The sequence below is a fragment of the Notothenia rossii genome (assembly GCF_949606895.1).
Source record: "Notothenia rossii genome assembly, chromosome: 4".
NCBI lineage: Eukaryota > Metazoa > Chordata > Actinopteri > Perciformes > Nototheniidae > Notothenia > Notothenia rossii.
Window position 1 is genome coordinate 18,047,236 of NC_136902.1, and position 23,604 is coordinate 18,070,839.

At 39.2% G+C, this 23,604-nt stretch overlaps 2 protein-coding genes across 6 annotated transcripts; both read right to left on the reverse strand.

Annotated features, from left to right (window-relative positions):
* Positions 1 to 215: 215 nt before the first annotated feature.
* On the reverse strand, positions 216 to 9,418 carry ggt7 (gamma-glutamyltransferase 7). Of its 2 annotated transcripts, XM_079679514.1 has the most exons (17): positions 9,271 to 9,418; positions 8,928 to 9,053; positions 7,985 to 8,576; positions 7,205 to 7,431; positions 6,843 to 6,994; positions 6,626 to 6,743; positions 6,033 to 6,100; positions 5,424 to 5,497; positions 5,073 to 5,266; positions 4,378 to 4,465; positions 3,823 to 3,950; positions 3,645 to 3,733; positions 3,398 to 3,550; positions 3,159 to 3,273; positions 2,911 to 3,048; positions 2,706 to 2,805; positions 216 to 1,946 (listed from the first exon to the last, which is right to left on the reverse strand). In XM_079679514.1, the coding sequence occupies exons 3-17, from the start codon at positions 8,202 to 8,204 to the stop codon at positions 1,777 to 1,779; spliced, it is 2,034 nt and encodes a 677-aa protein (XP_079535640.1). In that variant the 5' UTR covers positions 8,205 to 8,576; positions 8,928 to 9,053; positions 9,271 to 9,418; the 3' UTR covers positions 216 to 1,776. The 2 variants fall into 2 exon arrangements, with proteins under 2 accessions (XP_079535640.1, XP_079535639.1); XM_079679513.1 differs by lacking the exon at positions 9,271 to 9,418 and having other exon boundaries at positions 8,928 to 9,105.
* Positions 9,419 to 10,498: 1,080 nt separating this feature from the next.
* tp53inp2b (tumor protein p53 inducible nuclear protein 2b) lies at positions 10,499 to 19,908 on the reverse strand. Of its 4 annotated transcripts, none has more exons than XM_079679051.1 (4): positions 19,619 to 19,908; positions 15,540 to 15,918; positions 14,236 to 14,809; positions 10,499 to 14,128 (listed from the first exon to the last, which is right to left on the reverse strand). In XM_079679051.1, exons 2-4 carry the CDS (start codon positions 15,661 to 15,663, stop codon positions 13,861 to 13,863), a joined length of 966 nt encoding a protein of 321 aa, XP_079535177.1. In that variant the 5' UTR covers positions 15,664 to 15,918; positions 19,619 to 19,908; the 3' UTR covers positions 10,499 to 13,860. The 4 variants fall into 4 exon arrangements, with proteins under 4 accessions (XP_079535177.1, XP_079535178.1, XP_079535176.1 ...); XM_079679052.1 differs by having other exon boundaries at positions 14,236 to 14,806; positions 19,615 to 19,908; XM_079679050.1 differs by having other exon boundaries at positions 19,615 to 19,908.
* Positions 19,909 to 23,604: the final 3,696 nt, after the last annotated feature.

The following is a 23,604-nucleotide window of genomic DNA, read 5'->3' on the forward strand; positions in this document are numbered from 1 at the left end:
ATAGGTGTACACATGTATTGGTAATAACAGGTTTTAAACAGGCATTGGGACATTTGTCAAATACATCTGCTCAATTTTAAAATTCTAATCATTCTTTAAAACAGAATAGTGTATTTAAAGAGCAAGCTCACATACTCTACAGTAGGTTAGATGATCAAAATATACACATATATACATGTATGAGGCAAAAAGGGAAACTATTCATCCACATTAAGAAGTGTGCAAACATTTTATTTTTTGGGTTGACAGTGCTGATTTTTATTAAAATCAGATAAAAATGCATATGGAATTAAACATCAGGTGTTGTGCAAATGCGTGCCTTGAGGCATGGTACTCTACAGTACAGGGGGGAAAGCATCAACAGTCATATTGCACTAGTTCCAAACAACAGACAGAAAGGTTAAGGGCTCATTTGATCAGTCAGCATTTGCCATCCTGGAATTAAATTAAATTGAACCACTTTTAGAATGCAATGCTTTACAAAAGCTGTGGGTTCTTCCTTAAATATTCTACCAAAAATAATTACACAAGTACACAAAAGATAAACTTTACAGCCTTTTCTAAAATGAGCTGAAGTAATGCAAATTGCGTTACAACAGTAGAAATAATGTTTACAGCCCAAAAGATGTTCATATAAAAATAGACAGTTTACATTCATCCTTTTGTAAAGAATCAGATTATTCTTATTCTAAAAACAAGTATCCTTGGTCTAAATTTAAAATGAAAAATGTAAACAACAAGCTTAAAAGAGAGCAAAATCATGCCACAACTAAAATATCTTAAATAATATATTGAAATACACTTGCTCTATCATAAGTAATACTTTACACCTGCAAAACTGAAGAGGAAATTAATGGATAATTTTGAATGCCGTATAATTTGTTAATCATTTGTTAGTTTGTACACAGTCCCAAGAAGCCATTGATTGTTTGCGACGGTTGAAACTCCAGCAGCTATACCAAACAACATCTAATCACAGTTAAACACCATTTAAAGAAAATGATAGTGAATGGTTTAGCCTCTTTGTTTGATTTAAGATAGTATATTTTTAGGTGTGACAATACAAGGCTTAATTAGTGGTTTACATATTATAACCTTTAACATTCCATGTGAACTTATGTGTTCTTTCAAACTATGGTGAAATGTAGAATAATCAAAAAGCAGAAAGATATAGGGCCATGCACATAATACAATTAGTGGCTTAATGATGCAGCATCATTAGATTCATTCATCCTGTATTTGATAATAATCAATTTGTTCATTATTAATTTCCCTTAAAATTCCTGAGGCGATATTCAGTGTGATAAACTTCCATTTAGTTTTTTCTCATGCCCACTAAGTAAATCCACTCTAAACCTATTGAGTGTATTGCTTTCTTCAAGTGGACCTTGAGTCCATCAAATTTACATTTTTGGACACACCCTGCTCTGCACAATACATGCTGCAGACTTGACTAATGCCATTAAGTGATGTCTTACATACATTTTGAACACTATCTACACTGCAACTGAACGTAACTATAGGCTGTCAAGGAAGTAATACAGACACCAGCATGAGAGATGTTGATCCTCTGTAGTTTTCTGTGTGTAAGCTGATCAAAACACTAGGCTCCATATAATCTTGTCACAGTTTCTTTCTGTCAAACAACCTTTCTTCAACATTAACCTACATTTAGTGTTTTAAGTGATGAGCAGCTTCCTTACTCCCTCACTAACGATCATACAGTATTACTCTACCCTTTCTTAATTATGTGTGAGTATTGGGAAAGGGGGTGGACTAGGGCACGGACATAGTGAGGGCAGAGGCATCAGCACTACGTGGGTCTTTCACCCCTATGATGAGGTCATTGGTTCTCCGGGTTCCCTCAACCAGTGAGAGAACATCTCTCCTCTCCACCTTGTGACCTTTGGCTTGCAGCAGCTCCACATCTTCGTCTAGAAACTCAGCTGTAGGAGACAAAGGGAGAGGATGATCTGAGGTCAGTCAGTTAGCCAAATAATTATATAACAAACTGAATTAGCTCTTATTTACACCTGGTACTTAAATGTAATTTCCTCTGATCGAGGAGAATAACACTCGGAGTGAGTTAGCACAGCACATTTTCCCCGTGATTTTCAGCCATGTAGGTCATAAGATATCATGTTTAAAAGCACACACAAACAGTTTGTAGCGGGCAGACCAAGTAAAATCCTTAGATTATATTTAGATCTCAGCCAAAACAGTATTTTCTGCACTCTTGATAATGAAACAGACATTTCATGTCATTATTGGAACCAGAAATGTGATGTTTGCAGTATGAGGTTCACAGTATTTGATAACACATTACCATGATGTTTTCTAAAATCAACAATAAGATTATTCTTTCCACAGCACAGAAACTCAAGCAGGCGTTTTATGTGTCATGGAAACCCTGCACCTGCCACCTTTGTTTATGACAACAATAAAGGTACTTGCTTCCTTCCCAGCTACTTGCCTCTTTGCATAGTGTACACATACAGGTGACCTAAGTGCAATGTAAATACTGGTGCAAGGGCACTATTGGATTGTTTTTTATCTGGAGAGCATATTGCATGTTATAGCAGGAAACTACTGCTATCATAAAAAAAGAAATGGGCCAAAAAGCTAGCAGTAACGCTGCAATCATAGTGTTTGAAGAGATTCAGTTATGTTTGGATTGTATAGATGGATAAGAAGGATTAACTCACAGTCTACCAGCAGGGTGTTGGGCTGCAGATGTGGGTGGAGCCTTCCATATGCTAAGCTGTCACTCATATTTTTACGGGAGGACAGCACATTCATCAGCACCTGTGAAAGATCATTAAAGAGATTAAGATACAAATGAGTTAAATGGAAATCTATATGTAATATTAATGAAAGAAAATTAATTAATCTTTCCAGTAATGTAACAACCTGTGTGATGCCACTGAGAGCTTTCTCCCCATTGGAAGATCCAACGGCTACATATGTGCCACATAACCCCACGGCAGGCCTAACTGCTGTGGGCATCAGGAAAGACATGGGCCTCTTTCCAGGCTGGAGGATGTTATGCTACAGCAAAGGAACACAAATCATGAGGACTTAGAGCAGCTACAAGAAAACGTTCAATAAGAAATGTATCAATACTTCAATCAATGTAAGAAAAGAGAATGCACAATTACCGGGTTAAGTGATGAGCCCTGCGTTTTATTAGGCCAGGAGAAGTCCAGTATCTGGCTATTTAGGAGGATTCCTGAAGGAGTCACTATCCCGCTGCCAAATGGTTTGTTTAGAGAGCTAAAACAGTCACACAAAAAAGTGGTCTTAGTTTAATATTTTGAGTGAAATCAATCCACTCCTAACGGTCACTGCAATTTACTTTACCAATGTGCAATATCAGTTCAGTTCTAGCATGATGTACCTCATGACTGACACAATGTGGTCGTCTGGGCCCATGACCATGACCTGGGCAGCTGCTGCACTGTTCTCCATGGTAAATGATGGAGTGTAATGGCCGACAGGGAAGGCCTGAGAGTCGTTGATCATCTGGCGGAGTATGGAGGCCTGTGATTTACTTTGAGATGGGAACAACAAATGGTAGGGTTACATGAACATGCCTTGTTGAATTGTATACATTATATGTTTAAAGATGGTATAGGGATCTCTACCTCAGCATCTTGGTGACAATCTCTGAGACAGAAGTGTCATACATGGGGTCTCCCAGCCCACTAGCCAGGGCAAGAGCTATCTTTACAGCCTGGGAGAGTAATGCATTGTTAATACTTAAGTAAAACCACATACTGTACTTTTCAAACTGTTAATGCTGACAATGGTGAAGTTTATTACCTCTGCAATCCAATGGTAGGTGTTGTTCCTGGGCACCTGGCTGGTAATGTTGTAGCCTTCCAGGATGTTTAGAGCAGTAATCAGGGCAACACCTGCATGTGGGGCCGGGGCCACCATCACATGGTGTCCTGTAGAAACACCAACAAAGCATAACATTGAAAACACTAACAGACATTTTTCATTTTAAAAGGAAACTGACAGTATATTCAATATATGTGATAATTGCTAGCAAATGGGGGGGAAAAAGGTGTGAAGAATAAGGAAAGACAATGATAAAGCCTATACAGGATCTGTGTCATGTCTGTCATATTTGCATTCCAGGTTCAACCGTTGCTTATGCCCCAATTGAAACACTCTACACAAGTATATGTTAGTAAATTCCGAAATGTAATTAATGACAAGTTATATTCAACCAAGTGGCCAAGTTTTGTTTTGCATCCACCTTGAAATTCTGGTCTCAGTAATATTGTAATGTTAATAAGGCAGTTGGCTTGCTGTACTGTAACTTTGAGGCTCATATCTTAAAATGTTTGGTGTAGTACAACAAATATTTACCTTGATAGATGACCTCTGCTGGCTGCTCTAAGACTGTGCTGTAATTTCCAAAGTCATCCTCAGTGAGCACCCCACCTCTTGCTTGCACCTATTAAAAATGCACATGTTAGTTCTAGGACAAACAGTAAAGTCGGCCGGGTCTGCTACGATCCAGCAGGTCTGATGAGGGTTAAAGGTGGTTTTGTATGGGAATATTTTATATTGAAAGGTTTTCAAATTTTTCGTCCTTTATATTTAAATATTTACTGACATGAAGGGGTCAGAGTATTACAAACACTTCTCAATATAATGCAGTTCAAAGTAATACCACCACTAACTGTAATGAGTAAGATTTCTATTTGGAAATATATATACAATTAATAAATTAATAAGAACATATTAATATTTTAATAAGACAATATCTGTTCATTAATGATTAAATAAATGGCACTGGTGTTCAACATCTTTTTAACTTATCTTCAAAACACATTGTAAGATTATTTTGTTTAACTAAGGAATATTGTCTTTAAAAATAGAAGTCATAGTTACCTAACATGATTATTTTTCTCACATTATGACAGTTCATAGTTAATACCTCACCCCAGTCAAGCCATGGTACATCAGGGACTAAAAGTAAAATCCCTTGGATCCATGAAGAATTCATGACCACTTATATCATCAAAGATGGAGACAGGGGGAAAAACATTCTTCCTTACTGCTGCTGCCATCTCCTGCGTCAGGTTGCCACTGTAGAACTCTGACATCCCGTTAGCTGCAACTGCATCCAAGATGGCTGCTAAATCAAGACGTGTGGTGAACAGCCCAGAGAGCGGAGCCTGGCCATTTGGAAGGAACAATTCCCGAAATAGGTCCGAAATGTTTTGGTCCTTAACGTTTGCCAGTGCTTCAGCTAGGGAGAGAGAGTAAAGGCAGATGAGATAACGGCAAATCTTTTTTTTTATTATTCACACTAAGGCTAGGCTATAATGCTGATTACTTTTAATCACAGTGTCACAAGTTGAAGGGACTTCACGCTAGGGATTGTTTCAACATTAAATTATACCTACCTAGGTCGTGAGTTACATTAAATCCATTTCTGGCCACATCTGCTGCCATGGTAACTACATCCTTCCATGGCATTCTGGGTAAAAAGTAAAGAAAGATTGCTGAGAATGTTTAAAAATCATATAGACTCTAAACATTTAAATTTTTTAAAGAGATCTTTGGGCTAAAAATAACCATTCACAATACTTTAAAACTTGGTAAAGCTAGTGTAACATCAGCCTCTTACCAGCTGAAGCATCAGGATCATGATAATTATAGAGGATCAGAGTAATTGCAGCCCATGACCCGTGTTAAAAAAACAAAACAATGTATTTTTAACACAGCTTGGGACTATTGAGATCTCACTCCTTTAGCTTTCAAAGCTGATGTTATCAAAGATTTAAAAATGCTTGAGTTTATTAAATGAGGAGAACAATTTAGGAATATAATAAATAAGGTTCTATTTATAGATGTATCATGAAACACACGAGTGCCCACATGTGAAAAAAACAATATCAAAGAAGTAAGGAATGTAGAAAAAACAGAAAGCAGCATGAGGACTCTAATTATATAGCATGGCATGGGAACAGATTGAACAATTAAAACAATGGATTACACAGCAGTATCCGTACCTGCCATAGAGCTGGTGTGCTTGATGCATCCCGCTGAGCATGCCTGGTACTCCCACCAGCAGGCCCGGCTGAAATGCACAGGGAGCACACATTAACCTCAGTACTAAACAATAACAATGAGACTTTCCGTAACACTCTAATTGGATAGTCCGAAATTGTCTATTGAGTACATGTAACATATTTTATTAGTTGAGATTGATAAATCAACAGTTTCCTTTGTCTGTAGATATTTAACAGATTATCTATATAGTATGAGTTCATGTGACAATTTGTGAATTAATTCATACCTACATATTCTCAGAATATTTCACTTGAATTACTCACACAACCTTTGATAACGTGTAAAGCACAGTTTGAGTGAGTATATTATGTTTATGGTCAATCTATACTCTGTTAGACATCTAACAAACAACATCAAACAAATTCAAACAAGTCAATTATTGAAATGTAACTATTAAGCTGTTGAATGTTATAAATAGTCTTTAAACTATGTTTAGGGGGCTTATTCACATAAATGATAGTAGCCTGTCTTCTGTTTTCATACTTTACATTTCACTGTTAGAAAAAGTATGCACAGAAAATAAATCCCTTACATTTTGATCAAGGTCCATATGCAGCATCTGCTCCTGAATGGCAGATGGTGCCGTCTCTCTAAAGTCGATTATCCTTGTCTCGTTCTTTCGGATGTCATGAACCAACATAACTCCACCACTAAACATCAACAGAAGAAAAAGTGTTTAAAGGCCTTGTATCATCAACTAAATCTATACCTTTCTGTTCATAACAGATACATATGTTTCAATGACTCACCCTCCAATACCAGAAGTGTGAGGGTGGACAATTCCCAAACAGAGGGCAGCGGTGATGGCTGCGTCAACACTGGACCCCTGTTTCCCCAGAACTTCAAAGCCAAGAGATGTACACTGGGCCACATCCGTCACCACTGCGCCTTGGTTATAGATCTTGCAAGAGAAAGGAGAACAAAGCATAAACTGTCTATATGCCTGCGACTGTCTATATGCCTTTAATTTGACTTTTGGCTTGTGTGGGAGGAAATAGGGAGGAGCATGTAGAATTACTCATAATCCAATAATCACTAAATTGTTTGAGAAAAGCAACCCTAAGTCAACATTGTTACAAAGGTACGACTGCAGGCAAACATGCACCAATACCTGTGGGTCTCCGAAGTAGATCTGCATGATAAGAGCTACAGTGACTCCTGTGGCAAAAGTGAGGCAGGCTGTGATGATGACCGTGAGTCCATCTCGCTGACAGGCACAGTCTTCTGTAAAAGGGTCTTTATTGGTCTCCCGCAGGGATGCAATATCATGGCTAGCCAGGTCAGAAGCGGAGGAGGGGAGACGTTGCAGACGAGCCGATTTCAGAAACAGATCCGGGTCTGGGACATTCAACACAAACCAAAAGGCTTATTAAACAGTACAGAGTAATATGTGCTGTTTATTAAAACCATAACTCCATTAAAAAAAGTGTCAGTTCAATGTTACTTTCTAATACAAAGATAAGAAGTCTGGATAATTACATTTTCATTTTATATTTTAACAGCATTGATAGTTCCAGCAACCAAAATGCAAGGATTTGCTACTTTTCTTTATGAAATTAAATGTTTCGATTTTGTACTGTTGGTCCCACCAAACTAGACATTTGAGGAGATCGGCTTGGGCTCTGGCAGAATCATCTTTCTTGAATTAAATAGAGTATAACCTATTACTTGAGAAAAAAAGGCAGTCCAATATAAGAAAAATAATAAATTGTTGCAGTCCTAGTTCACACATTGATTTGTGACTTTTAATATTTAAACAACTCCTTGAGCTTTCAATGAAAAATGAATTCATGGATAATAACTCCACATCCAGAAACGTAAACACCCGTGACAATATTGTCTTTGGGCTGTGTTTTTTCTAGTAATTGAGTTTATGACCTGACTTACTCACCTGTATCTTGCTCACTGAGGACGTTGTCATCATCTTTTCGAGATTTTAAAGTGTTTTCCCCAGACTGCGCGTCGTCCTCAGGCAGCCTGGGGAAGCTGGTGATGCTCATGTAGTCCACAGGAGAGTAGGCACTGCCCAGGGTCGTCTCTGGATTGGCATCTTTATCCGCCACACACCCACTGTTGTACCCAGCCACAATGTCAGGAGCTGGACTGTGCATGACTACTGTTGATCCGCAATTAATCTATCTTTATTTTAAGGGTGTGATGAAGAGAGTTAGAGCAGGATATCCATGTTTCCATTCACATCTGTTTTTATTCCTGCATGATCAGTCAAACACCCTGCTACTGTCATCCAATTTCAGATTCAAGGTTGTGTGCACTGTGCTGCTGAAGAATTAAGTAAATCTAATGGATGGGATCTTTAATGTCCCAGTATGTCCAAAGTCCCCGGACAGGAATTTGAAGGTTTCTTGTATGGCATAAGCACGCTTACAGTGCGATTCCTTCTTATTGTGACATATTTTGGATAGGCCAAGACAAGGGTGTGTTGCTCCGATGATGATGCATTTTCCAGTCATGTAAGATGCCACCTGCAACAGATATAAAAAAACCTGTGGGTCAACTACATGGGCTTTCCTTAGAGAAAGGTTTGTTTGCGATAATGATCGGATTTAATTCTAACCAGCCTGGTTACTAGGTAAACATAACCTACCGCAAATATTGACATACGACAATACGTCTGCCATGGACTGTCTATGGCGCAGATAAACAGTTAATTATAGTATTATATAAAAAAATGTCATTACCAGTGTTAAAAACAAGCACAGAGCCAGCAGTAGGGCCCATGTTATCCTACGTACACTATCTGTTCATGCTTTTTTCTGCTAATGCGTAAAATCTTGCGGCTAAAAGCGGATCAAAGCGACGTTAATGGGACTTACCGTTGTCGTAAAATACTCGCAGTCAAATAAAAAAACAATCCTGACAGCGTTATTATCTTAGGTGTTTTGCCGGGTGAGGTGGGGTGAGTGTAGCTTTGCCGTCACAGAGCTTCTGAATCACGACACCTGCAAACGGCAGGGAAGTCGGCTTCGTGTTACAGCTAGAGAAACCGGTAAGACTTGTCACACAGGCAAATAGCTGGTAAAAATGTGCACATATTTTATCTGTCACTTAATACCAAAATAAACCTACACAAAATGACTTACATGGAAATATGTATGAATTACACGTTGAAATAGAGAAATAAGGCTGATGGCCGTGTTGTACCAATATCAGACTTACTTCACAGTAGATGGCGATAGGTCCATAAATCTAATCCAGTTGATGACCAAATCCTCTCCCCAGCACCGGTTCTTCAAGCCTTTTCCCACACAGTATTATGACAGATACTAATAAGAAAACTACCCCAACAACCTGAGTTTCTATGCTGAGTGTGTATTGTAACTTGTTAAGAGGTTAGACGTGGCCAAGCAGGTATGCAGAATACCTGCTCCAATTACAAACCTCTGTCCCTCCCATAAATCATTTCTTTAATGTTTCTCTTTTTTAAGTGGCAGAACATCACTAACAGTCCTAATAGACAGTGAACAAATACTCAATACTATGCAATACGCCACTACACAATATTACTACAATACTTTAAGTAGATGTTGTTCTTGCTGCAATTGAAAGAAAGGTCAGAGATCTACACTAAAGGGGAACTCAGCGTTTGTCAGCCTCACACCACACAAGCTGGACCACTCTGCTGCAAAAATAGATGTCATTCTTATTTTTGCTTTATACTTTTACAGCATCTTTATTTGCCTTCATTTTATGTTCTCCCTTTTTCAAGCCACTGTAGGTCTATGTTTTGCAATATAACACCCCGCCCATATTAAATACACATAATGTAGCCTATTTACACTCCATTACCACACCCGTCTGTCTAATGCTTCCCTTTGTTTTGGCATGCCATAACTTCCGCCTACTTTTAAAGCGTCACCTGCAAGGTGAAAGGTGGTAGAATGTAACAAAGTACATTTACTCAACACATTTCCGGTATTTTTGAGGCAAATATTATAATTAATGTACATATTCTATTTACATGGTACTTTTGTTTTTAAACTTTTATCATCTTTCCCCGTTAATACTTACTTTGAAAAACTTGGAAGCATAATTGTTTGTTTTAACATTGTGGCATTTCTATTTTAAATAATAATAATAACTTGGATTTCTATAGCGCCTTTCATGGTACCCAAGGTCGCTTTACAAGGAAGAACAGGAGTATAAACAAACATAACAAAACAAAAGGCAGTCAGACGAACAGTTTAGAAAGACAAAACAACAAATAGATTCGGGGCCAAAGTCCTCGGCAGACAGATGGGACTTGAGGGCCCTTTTGAAGGTGTCAAGTGTTTACATTCCCCCACTGATGATAACACACTCACTGCTCTATTCCATAGCCTCCATATGCTTTATTCCAATCCCCTTATGCCCTCACAGTGGAAAATAATGACACAAGATTCAGGTGTTAACCTGAGTATTTATTGTTGATGGTTTTTTAAGTTTTTTTTGGCGGGTACCTGTGTTTTTCTAAATGGATGCTGGAAACCCATCCATTAATTTTTGCATATAGGTCTTGCCTGTCAGTGGACATACGTCCACTTTGGGGATGGAAAAATCAGTACATCACAAAAACCATGCAGAAATAGTGAAAGGCACAATCACCATACTGTAGATATCAGATACACCACATTTTATGTCTTTATATTTCTTTTTTACGAGGGGATAGGTGTACTAATTAAGATGTAACATGGGCAAAAACCCCAAGGGTTTTTAAGCTGCCATTTCAGGGCATAACATAAAACATATGAAACTCCCCAGACATTCAACGCCTCTTATTTAAAACATCCTATTGGTGAACAACTGTTATGATAATATGGTAAAATACAAGCATATTCTATTGTATTTTTGAGGGAACATTTCATATTTTTGTTAAATATATAAATCTCCTGCCTCATTCTTTCCCTGTCCACATCATATGACCAGTCTCGCTCCCCATTGTTGACTGTCGCTCCTTAAACTCTGCCTTTCAATAATCACACACAACCTACTGAAAACACATTTCCTGTTTACATAATAAGGGAGAGAAAGGAAGAAATAAAATGATGGCAAAAACATATATAGCGGAAAAGGCTGTGATGGTCATTACATTTTGTATTCACGCCCACACATTCATCTGTGATCTCTCATATTACCAGTTTTTTACTCTGTATGTACTTTATTACAGGGGCAGACATAATTAATTCAACAGAGATCTCTTTGTGTTTCTTTATGTCTCTGAGCATGTTGGACTCATCACCTCAGATCCATCTACTGCACCATTCAGCGTTGATCAACATGATAGAAAATCTTTAAACACAATAAAAGATACAATTCATAATTATATCATAAATTAACAAATATTAACATACTTTTAATAAAACAGACTTATATTGGCAGAAATTAATTTGTGATAGGTTATTCGAGGTGGAAACATGTATTTTAAGATGGGTCAGGACATTTCAATTTCCAAACAATATGACAGGAATACCCAGACAATCTTTCCTTTGCACACTGGTACAGATTATATTAAAACCAGGTCATTATCCTCACCAGCTTCCATACAGCTGGAGCTGTGCTAAGTGGACCCTCTGGAGGGCAGTGTTTGCCTATGACACATCAACCCTGAGTCTAGTGCTGTTTTTATGGTGCACTTCAAAGGGATGAGACTGAAGTTGAAGCAAAGACATCACACTTTTGGCCACTGAAATGCCCTCTTGATTTGATATTGAGCACAGAGGTGAGGCAGAGAGGGGATTTGTCATTAGTCTCATTAGACACAACTTTGTGGACTCAAGTCTTCAAAGGCTCTGACATCTAATAGTGCGTTATAAATTGTTTTGTAATATTTACAATAAAAAATAAATGACGACTAATCATGTGTTTTTAAAGAGTTTCTAGCATTTAACGTGTCAGTACACCTTCTCACACACAATTTAAATCAAAACAAAAAGAAAAAATATACCACAAAAACAAGCACACAGCACACTGCTAAAACTTTGACTCACAAAATGTATGACAGTGCAAACTTACATCCATGTCTCAAATAATTTACAAACATTAGTATACACTTCAGCACCATCGTTTACTATTGTTGTTGAATACATATCAGTAAGCTAGATCGTTAAGTGGAAACTATTAGAGCTGGATGTGCTAATGAGAAAGGGACGGGTAGAAATGGACAGACGATGTTAGGGAGCAATGGGTTGCACGACCAGATTCAAGATGAAGGTTCTGGATGTGTTGAAGAGGGACGATGGGTTTTGTTCAGCTGAGAGATGTTTTTCCCCAGCAACCTTTATATGAAAGGGACTGACGTGTGAATAGGTCGTACTATCTTTTTGGTGTTCACATGGATAACATAAGATCACAGCACACGTTGAGGATGAAAATGTCTGATGTGTGCCGGGCACATCACTTTAGTTTTCAGACCACACATTTAATGATAATCATGCTGTCGTATGATCAACAGAGAGATTCTCTTATGTGTTTACTTTAAAAGCTACAAGTGTACTTTGTCTGACAGAACCAGGCCTTATTTCTTTATTTGGTGAAACGATGCTAAGAGAGAGACTGTTAAATAATATAACAATTAAAAAGAAATAATGGCAGAAAACAATATCACAAAACAAAATAAAGAGTTGCCATCAATACCGCTCTGCACTTACTATAACTTGCCATACCCTGTAACCCAAAGGCAAGCCATGTATCCTCTCATCTCACATCCATTTATACTCTTTATCAAAATGTGTCAGCCCATAAAGCCAATCTTTCATTTCATAGAAAGAAAGTGCCTTTTTCATTTTCCAGAGTTACACCGATGAAATATTCAAAACAAAAGCCATTTTCTGGATACTGATGGGATGCTCAGAGGATTACATAACACTTTCCTTTAACTGTTTAATTTCAATAATCCTTTTAATAATGTCAAGTTCTACATCAAGACATTATTTGTACTCTTTAATCTGTTTTGCTCATACTCTCACCGTCTTCTACTTGCTCTTAACCTTCACAGAGAGAAAAGAGAAATATCACAATATGTGTTTCCTGTGATGAAACAGGTTGCCTCATGTCTGAATGCCTTTGTCTTTTGCCAGACCAAACTGAAGAAGAACAAATGTCAAGTGATTTTCCTCTCTCACTCGTCTCACGGTATAACCTTCTATCTATCTGAAAATATAGTGACCATAATGTAAAGCTTCGAAGACATGATGAGTTGTTTTCTCTGAAACAAGAAAGTCTCTTTCTTGCATGGTTTCTACCAGAAATGTCTTAAAGTACACTTGGTAATTACAATTTAAAAATCTCTCTAAATATATAAACAATTTAAGGGATTTAATGATTGAATTATTAAAAATAACATGCCTTGAGCACAAGTGAAAGAAAAAATAATAGTTTACTTAGATAAGAGAAAAAAAAAATCAAAAGAGCTATATATTTTTTCGTTTTTATTAATAATTATTGTTACCAAGTATAACCTGTATACATAATTTTTATACTTTTTTTGTTGTTGTTTGGATACTGCAATGGATAACAACGGTTTTAAACGTCTACACAGATCTTCTCAGAGGGCTTGACATCTTAAAGGGGCATTAAACTACCAGGTGGAGCCAGTTTGTGACTTGACCAAAACAAAAAAGCTACTGGTCTACTGGCATCTAATTATGATATAATGTGCAGAAAAGAAAGCAAATATGTGTTGCGTGAAGACATTTAATCCTGTGTGTCTTGGAGTTGACTATGCACTACTAATGCCCTCAGACTAAGCGCTGCCCCCTGGTGTAGTGGAGTTTAGTGGCAGATGTTACGCTTGGTGGGCTGCTGAAGGAAGGTGTTTCTGGCGTGGCCTGCATGGCGAGGGACCTGCTCCCGGGTGCGGTTTTGGCGTTGGATGCGGTTGCGGCCCAGGTGGCGTCGCTCGATGCGGGCTTTGCTACGCTGGACCCTGGCCACTTGGGTGACCTTGGCCAGAGCTCCAGCCTGGGCAGCGGCTCCACGGCTCACCCTGGTAGGTATAGTGCTGCGGGTAGCCGGGGCAGTAGCTGGTTCTGCCACTCTGCTGCAAGGAGAGAGAAAAACATGAAGGTGTGATAGTGATAGTTGTGCTGATGCTGAAAAAGCAGGTAAAGGTCAAGTGTAGCCAGCATAAAGAGTGCTATTTCTCACCTCACGCTGCTCGCCAGGCTGACAATGCTTTCCTCTCCCAACATGGACAGGTTGCTGTTGGAGACCATGGAGAAGTTGCTCGGAGAGACGTACACAGACATGCTGGGGTGCTCGATGAGCAGGTCCTCCATCGGGCTGGCCTCCGCTGTGGCTCCCTCTGCAGTGAAACAGGGGGGAGGGGTGACAAACCAGCTCTCATCCATGCAGCCTCTCTCTTGGCCTGACCTACTGCTACCCCCACTGCGCCCACACTCACTTCCAGAGCCAGGGGACATTGACGGGGTTGAGGAGGGTGTGGACAGCCTGGCCCGTCTCGGCAGGGTCACAGGTGTAGTGGCACCCAAGTCTGAAGGGCTAGCGCTTGGACAAGACAGTGGGTCTGATGGTGCTACTGCACCTCGTGACCGAGCTTTATGTGTTCTACGTCGCTTGATAGACGGGTGGGAAATGGGGGCCAGGCTTTCAGTCCTTGAATTTACGACTTTTTGATTTGATTTGTTACTATCTGGGAATGATTGTGCAATTGATGGTTCTCCCGTCTCATCGTCTGCCTGAATCATGCAGTCAGATTCTTCTGAGGCAGCGATGAGATCGGGGATGAGATGGCCAATAAAGACAGATGTTTGAGGTGGGAAGGGGATGTTGCACAAATGATGCAAATATGGTAGATTTTCAAAAAGCCATGCGGGTTGAAAGGGGACATTTTTAAAGGATCACATACGCACGCACACACATACCAGTGTGGGGAATGTAGGGGTGTTTAAAAAAGAATTGGAGGTGGGGAAGAAGAGGGGGTAAGGAAACACAAAACATAAAAGAGTCACATCATTAGTTGTGTTGACCCTCTAAGGTTGTGATTATGTCAGTGACATAATGTTTGTCTTGACTTTCCTGAGAGCTACTTTTATGTTGCTTTTAATGTTTGAGTGGCTTCTGGAAAGGCCCCAAAGCAAATTTTCATTCTCAATAATTAATTGTCTTTGTCATGATTGAGATCATAAACAAAGAAGAAGGAGATGCATGTTCACAGAGAATTATGTGTTTCCTTCCACTGACAGACAACTCTTTTGGTATGGCAGCCATATGGGTAAGCACCGGTGTATTTGCGTCGCGCCCCCACTGATTCTTCACCTCACCCCATCATCCCCATCAATAATCCTACACTTTAAACATTAGACCGTATTATTGACATGCAAGAGGGAACATATATATTTTGCTGCTAACTCATAAAACACAATTTGTCTGTTTCCCATTTTGGTAAGGCTTTAAAATCCGGACACTCCACTCCCTGTGCTGGTACTCACCAGGCAGGTTGACGAGCATCCATCCCTCCTCGTCGGCCTCTGTCACACAGGGGTTGGGTCCCTTCAGCTCAGCCGCCACTTCTTCTACTTCCCCAAACAACAGGCTGCTCAAACGCTGGAACATGACTGCTTGTTTCGTCAAGTGGTGATGACTCAGGTACTTCTTGTTTGTCAATAAAGAAAAAGCTATAGCTGCCTTATTGAATTTCTTATTTGTGTTTAAGTATCACTTGTTGCTGTTCTAAGCAATACTTTGTTAGATATTTTGAGTCTCTTATATTTTCCACCTAAAGCCCTTACTGGATCTCGATTTTGACAAGCAGGTTTGAACAGGCTTCTCTAGTGCAAATGTAAGGTTGACTTGGTTTGGAGCGAAGGCCTAGAGAGAGAAAACGAGAGAGAGAGAGAGAGAGAGTGGTTAGTGGTAATCAGAAGATACATAATGTAATTTACTGTCAACACATTTTCTATAAAAATACATCTAAAAAAAGAGAAGTCCACTATTGGGTTAATTTCCTACCACTATGTCAGGGCAGATTAGATAAGTACAATGAGCAATGCTTGTGGTAAGTAACTATTTCAAAATGCTGATCAGAGCAGTGAACCAAAACAGAAGTTTTGGGTGATTAAAATAACAAAACAATGACCTAAAAGATACTCTGTAGAGCTGCGAGGAGTCTGGTCTGGATATCAAATATAGGTTGGTTTTATCAGTATGAGTGCACTGTTTCACATAGTCATTTGACACATTGCCCATATAAAAGAATATTTATTATAGTAGAGGGAAAAAAAGTGAAACACACACAAGTTTGTCTTTAGCTTTGAATTGCAGAAGAACTAGGTAGAAGAATGTGTTCTATAATGAACTAAATTAAATCCGAATCCAAAAGGCTGGTGGACAATGGCTGCACTGCACTCCCCTCCCCCGATAGTAGTTTTAGTTTACATAACCAATCAGCAAAGTCTCAGGACAGATGGACAGGCCAGAGAAGAAGAGGAGGAGGAGGAGGGGAAATTAGGTGACACAAAGACCCTGGTTCTCAAAAAGTCAAACAAAGTGAGTGTGCACAATGTGAAAATGCAAAGATACACCAAGACAAAAGGTACTGAGGCAAAGGACAGGTGCCTGACCTAAATGTGAACATGAGGACATATTGAACAGATGTTTAACAAACATAGCCTAAAAAATAAACATGTAGAAAGTTTGAGTTTTATTTACTTAAACTATGTGAGTGCAGAAGTAATGACTGAAGAGACCGCAGAGAGCAATCCTCTGCTAATAATTGTTGACACACTACATATATCTTTGCTCTCTTCTGCTTAAATTGTATATATACATATATAAATAATACATTTGTATACTAGTTTCAATGGTGGTTTAAATAGATCATAACCAATTTCAATCCATGATCTCTGACCTATGGTTTGATCTTCCTTTAATTTCTCAAGGAAATCCGATATGTTCTGCAGACATTTAACTATGTCACCAACAACACGAGGCATGACAGAGGTTGGTATTAATGAATGAGCTCAGATTAAAAAGGTGAAACTAAGAGCATGAGATTCTTACAGGGAGTTATGCATGAGTGGCTGTTGCAAAGCAGACACTTTTTTTTCCTTATTTGGAGAATCAACATGGACCCCACACATATAAAAGGGAAGAGACATAATTGCAAGCATAGATGACATCCTCTTGAGATTTCTTATGTCAGATGGAATAGGAATATTTTCAACAATCAGTTTCAAGGAGACAGTTTGCATGGGTGTATGCTTGATATAACAAGAGAAAATGAGAGTCAAATTAACTTTGACGCGAAAAGCTGCAGATGTAGCCTATTTCCAGAATAAATCATTACGAGCCTTCTGGATAAAAAACATCTCAGCTGTATAAAGATACTATCCAGTCAATTAAATGAAAAGGCCCATGGTTGTTCTCAATTTGGGGAATATTGCAAGGGTAAACCAAAAGATACAAAAACTGTGTCTGAAAATAAGAACTAAAGAAACCAAAGGCATCGGACCACATCAAATCCAGATACACAAAATGTTGGTAAAAAAAACCTGAAGACTGCTTTGCATAAGGTGCAGCAGACATCCAACACACACACACACACACACACACACACACACACACACACACACACACACACACACACACACACACACACACACACACACACACACACACACACACACACACACACACACACACACACACACACACACACACACACACACACACACACACACACACACACACACACACACACACACACACACACACACACACACACACACACACACACACACACACACACACACACACACACACACACACACACTAGGGCTATCTGACAAGTGTAAATATAGCCTTCATACTGCCATTAGAGTACAATAAGCACCACTGATATGGATTATATCCTAGAGGAGGCAGTTCCTGAATATATGGCATAGGTTGCGAAAAAGCATTATCTAACAACTTCCACAAGTTAACACTGATAAATGTCCTTTGAAGTAAAATCTATCACATGTAAAAAAGCAGAAGAATAAATGTGCATTTTTTTAAACATTTGAATTATAGTCATGACAATGTTAGCATGATAATATGCAAGTCTGGATATATTGCCTTGTCTTTTCTGTCTGGAAAACACTCCTTGTTTTTCCTTAATTGTCCTTAGTAGTGCAACTACAGTAAAGTAAAGACACTGTGGAAATAATACATTGTGGATGTCTACATGAGTATCCTGTGCATATGAATTATGCTGTTGTTATTCATGAGACGATTTTATTCTAATACTAGGATGTATTTTTAATATTTGGCACACACACTACAGCAGAGAAATGTTGCCTATATGGTCATCATGTTTTGTGTTGTGAATCAAATTTCACACAATAAATATTATTTTACAAGCAGGACATCTATTATATAAAAAAGGACCTTGAAACATGGATCTTTCTTTTGACATTGGCCTTTTAAAAAAAGGCAGGAGGAGCGGAGCAGGGTGGGAGGAGATTCAAGAAATAAAAACAAGACGCCTGTGACGTAATGCACACGTCACTGACGCCAACAGAGGCTTTTTCAGCAACCGGAGACAAGAAGACATCTGAATAGCAAACATAGCGAGAATATATTATATAATGGCTGTTTTTATTTGACCTAAATATGTTGTTGTGTGTCATCTGCATTTTGCATCACTTTGCTGAAAACGATCAATATGTGAAAATCTGCTTTTATCGACGGTCATCGTCTGTAGTTGAAACCCATTGACGTTATTAAAAAAAAAAAAACGCTGTCCACAGCAACAATGTTTACATTTGAAACACACAAAAATACCTTAACATTGATGTTACACGATAAAACATAATCTTCGGCCTAAGATTTTCGACAGCTGATCAGCCGAGAGGAGACAGGACTTTCTTTAGAGTATCCAGGTTAAACATGAATTATCCGTATAAGCTGTACAGCTAAAGGGTCAAAGCAATGACAGTTGTGGCTCAGCGACAGTGCACGAAATACATCGACTGCATTGGCTTCTCACAATACCACGAAACAGGGTATTTTTTACAAAATATAAAATGAGTGACTGTAATTTACAGAAAACCTAAGCCTACAAGGTCCGCCTCCCAGAAAAACATCAACATCCGCCATCGAATTTGATTCCACATCAGCATTTGGTGCATTTTCCAAGGAAAAAAAACGGTCGCTGTGATCCTGTAATAAGGCTTATGGCTCACGTATGCAGGTTGATGTATTTTTGGGGTCATAAAATGTCGAATCGACCTAATTTAGCTTATTTTTTTCTGGGCTGCTGCTTCCTTTAATGTATTCGTGACCTAATAATAGGTCATTCCCTATTATATCACAACAGTCAAAGATAGCATCTTAACGAGTGAGTGTCAGACAATGTTATTCTACCTGTTTTATGATTTCATGATTTCTGGGGATCTTCAGATTAACATATGCGGAATGCAGCCACTTCAGTGGCAGAGACAAATGTAGCTTGATACCTCTTAAGATCACACATAGCCTAAAACCAACATCAAACAAGAATTAAGAAAGAAAAGACAAGCTTACCTGCCTTTGCAATATTATTCAAGTTGTAAACGAGATCTCGAACACAGTAGAAACGATAACAATTCTTAAAGCACAGCTTAAGATCGTCTTTAAGTGAGGTAGTTAAAACACTATTATACAAAAATAAAAGGCTTTCTTCTTAGAAGAAGGGCTTCGTGTAAAAATGTTACACTGATGTTTTCGGATTATAACATCTGCAGCTTTTTCCTCCTCCTCAGTTTTTTTCCGCTGCAGAATTTCCTTCTGTTTATTGCTGCCTCCAGCTGATCCTCGGATCAGAATGTAAAACGTACAAAACAGCTGATTGTGAGATCACAATACGTTGGCCACGCCCCTTTCTCCGCCCACCTCAAGAAAAACAGCCAATCAGAATATTACACAAGCCACAAGCCGGTCCTCTCTAGGTAACAGGGTGGGGGCTGGGCAAAAGAGCTGTCAACCTGCACCCAGATGGAAAGGGTGACTTTTCACAGAGACTGATCCATGATCAGCTTCTGCTTTCACCATCCCTGCTGTTTGGAATCCCGGCTGGGGGATGGTAAACTGATCCTGAGTCTGTGCTCACATAGCTGCTAATACAAGCCATCTGTAACAGGGAATTATGAAGATCTGTTGATAGAAAAGTGGTTACATTTTCAAATTGGTGCTGAGTTCAGCTAGAGAAAAAGAGAGCACAGAGCTTATCTGTTGTTGTTGATCTGACTGTAAAAAAACAAACAAGTTGCAACCAACCTGTTATATCACCTCCTGAATAGACATTGGACTGCAAACTGGATAAATGTATCTTTGTGTCGTACATGTTACCTCATGGATGTTTTTTTTTCATCTTTTAATTTCTGTTCTTTTTTAAACATGGTAAAAATGAAAAAGACAGGGTAACCTCATCATCTAATTGTGTCCTCTTGTGGCAGAGTTAGAAAACAAATCCTGTCAACCATGAAATCCTGTATTGATATTTAAAATTAAATAGGTGGACTACACACACCATATCAGTTTTGATGACCAGTGATCCTGGAGATGTTACTAACACTTTTCGTTTGTAAACAGAGCTCTTTCCCCTCCCCCTCCACATAATTTTGTTCACTCACCCTGTGGGTGGGACCTTTATGTGCCAGTCAATCTTGTCAGCCAATAAGACGTGTTTTTCTGAATGCAGCATTTGAGTAACCAATAGGATGCAGAGATGCTTTGAAACCCCCTGGTGGTCACTTTCATAATCTGCAGTCAGCTTTGAGAATACCCACTGCCTTTTATTATTGCAGACAATAAAAGGCAGTGGACAGCACATAAATTGTGTTAAATAATGACTGTGGACATAATTGTGTATTTGTGTGGGAAGTGTGCTTTATGAGGGTTCTGGGCCAATACTCACAGTTTGCATGGGTTTATGCACACACATGCATGAGTTTGTTTGTATGGCTATGTGCAAGTTTATATATGGTTGTAACATGCTGACAGTGGTTATTGTGGAAGAGGGAATTCTTTAAGTAAAACTTGGAGCAATCGACACAATTTATAGCTTAAGCTTAATGAGTCACTCAGGTTTTACACAAACATAACTCTTCACTGTACAGAGGTTTTGGATATCCACCATGACAACTGGAACTCTGCCCAATAGGGGTTATTCTGAAACTATTGACAATATCCATTGTATACAACTGTATGCATATTGTAGTATACCAAATGTAAATAAAACCTACTGTACATTAACCTCAAATAAGGTTGTGTACCAAAAATGGTTTCAGGACCATGCATTGAACTTGGTTTACAGAGTGTTATGTCATAATGGAAATGCAAATGAACTCGGGAGTGGTCTGGCCTCTTTGACTGTTTTGAACACGATTTGCACACAAATATATTCCAACTAACAGAGATCTATCTCCAGATGTGTCTCGTGCTTCTCTAAGCTACTTTTTCTGCCATACACTTTGCCATCATATTACCTCAGTGGTGATTGACGATAGCAAAAGTCCGGCACAGCACGAACTCTCTAAAGGCAAGACGATAAGGTTTCGGCTATTCAGTTACCAGGTGCTAGGCAACTCATACACACACAAACACATGTAGACACAAGCACACACAATCACCCTGCAGCAATGATGATATGTAAACCCCAGTATCATAGTGAACACAAACATTTAACAAGAACTGTTGGTGCATCTCTGCTTGTGTTAAAGTTTGTGTTCTCAAACGAGTCAGAAGAAGTCGCAGGCCTGGTGGAACTTGTTATGTCATGTTCTTGTCTTCATGTCAGGTTGTGATGCACAATGCATACAATCCAAAATGTGTGTAGTCTTTATCCTTAATTTCCCTAATGGATGGGATCACAACCTTGCATTCACGAATAAAAGCTGAAGAGGTTGTGGTTTTCCATTGTGTAACTTCCTTTTCTTTCTTTAAATCCATCCCAGAGCTTTCACTGAATGTGCCTGCTTCACAGACTTCCCACAGCTGCATGGAGAAATAGGTGAAAGGTCACAACAATCTCTCCCCCTCTCTCTCTTTCCCTCTCTTGCTCCCCCTTCTCTCTACTGTGTATGTTCATATTTATGAATGTGACGTGCGGCTCTTGTTTGACAGCATGCCTGTCCTTGCCCCAACTCAAACAGCTGACTGAGGCATGTGAGTAAATGTAGAGTGCTTTGAATAACTCAAACCTTGAGTTGTAAACACTGCTATTTTTCTGAGGTTAAAAAACTGAGCTGTGGCGATGAACAAGTTGAATCAGAAGTCCAGCTTGTTGCATGTGCGCTGAGGCTTAAAACTGACATTAGATATATAGCTTAACTATCAGAAGGATAGTAAAGATACTCATCCTATATGACCTTATTGACCTTTTCTTTACATTTTGGGGCCTCTCTCTCTTCTCTCAGGCCTCTCTTAGCCTCTGCTTTGCTTGCTGCTGGTAGATGATAAGACAGCAGCCCCAGAAGATACTAGTTCAGACCTGCCAAAAAATAGTTACCATTTAATTCCCCGTATAACCCAATTTATAAATATTAAGGCCTTCTTCCTATTTCCAGTCTTTATACCCTGTTTGCTTAAGCCTGCTGCGTCCCCAGCTGACCCAGAAAGCGACGCAGGTTCTGGTCCAGGCTTTTGTCATCTCACGCCTAGACTACTGCAACTCCCTCCTGGCTGGTCTACCTGCATGTGCCATCCGACCTCTGCAGCTCATCCAGAATGCAGCGGCTCGTCTGGTCTTCAACCTTCCTAAATTCTCCAACACCACGCCGCTCCTCCGCTCCCTTCACTGGCTTCCAGTAACTGCTAGAATCCACTTCAAGACACTGGTACTTGCGTACCATGCTGCAAATGGATCTGGCCCTTCCTACATCCAGGACATGGTTAAACCATACACCCAGCACGTGCACTCCGCGCTGCATCAGCCAAACAGCTCGCTGCACCCGCACTGCGAGGGGGACCCAAGTTCCTATCAGCAAAAACACGTGGGTTTGCTATCCTGGCTCCAAAATGGTGGAATGAGCTCCCCATTGAAATCAGGACAGCAGAAAGCTTGCACATCTTCCGGCGCAGACTAAAAACTGATCTCTTTCGACTCCACTTCGAGCGATAGAATTATTAACAAAGCACTTATATACTAACAAAGGACTGGCTTATCTAAAGCGTAGCACTTGAAATGTTTTAGCTCTATGAAACCTGATGTACTTATTGTATATGATTCTGTTTTCTTCAAGTTTGTATTTTGTTGGTCGAACGCACTTATTGTAAGTCGCTTTGGATAAAAGCGTCAGCTAAATGCAATGTAATGTAATGTAATGATGCACAACAAGAAAATGTATATGCTTGTCTAAGTCTAAGCATGAAGTGAATAAGATAATTTCTCCGAATGTCATACCATTACATCTCCAAAATCCACACTTTGATAGGCATCATGCACCAAACACTGAAAAACCTGTTCCATAGAAAATATCCAGATTTAGAGATCTCATGGAGGAGTATAGAAAAAAACTAAAAACTAAGATCATC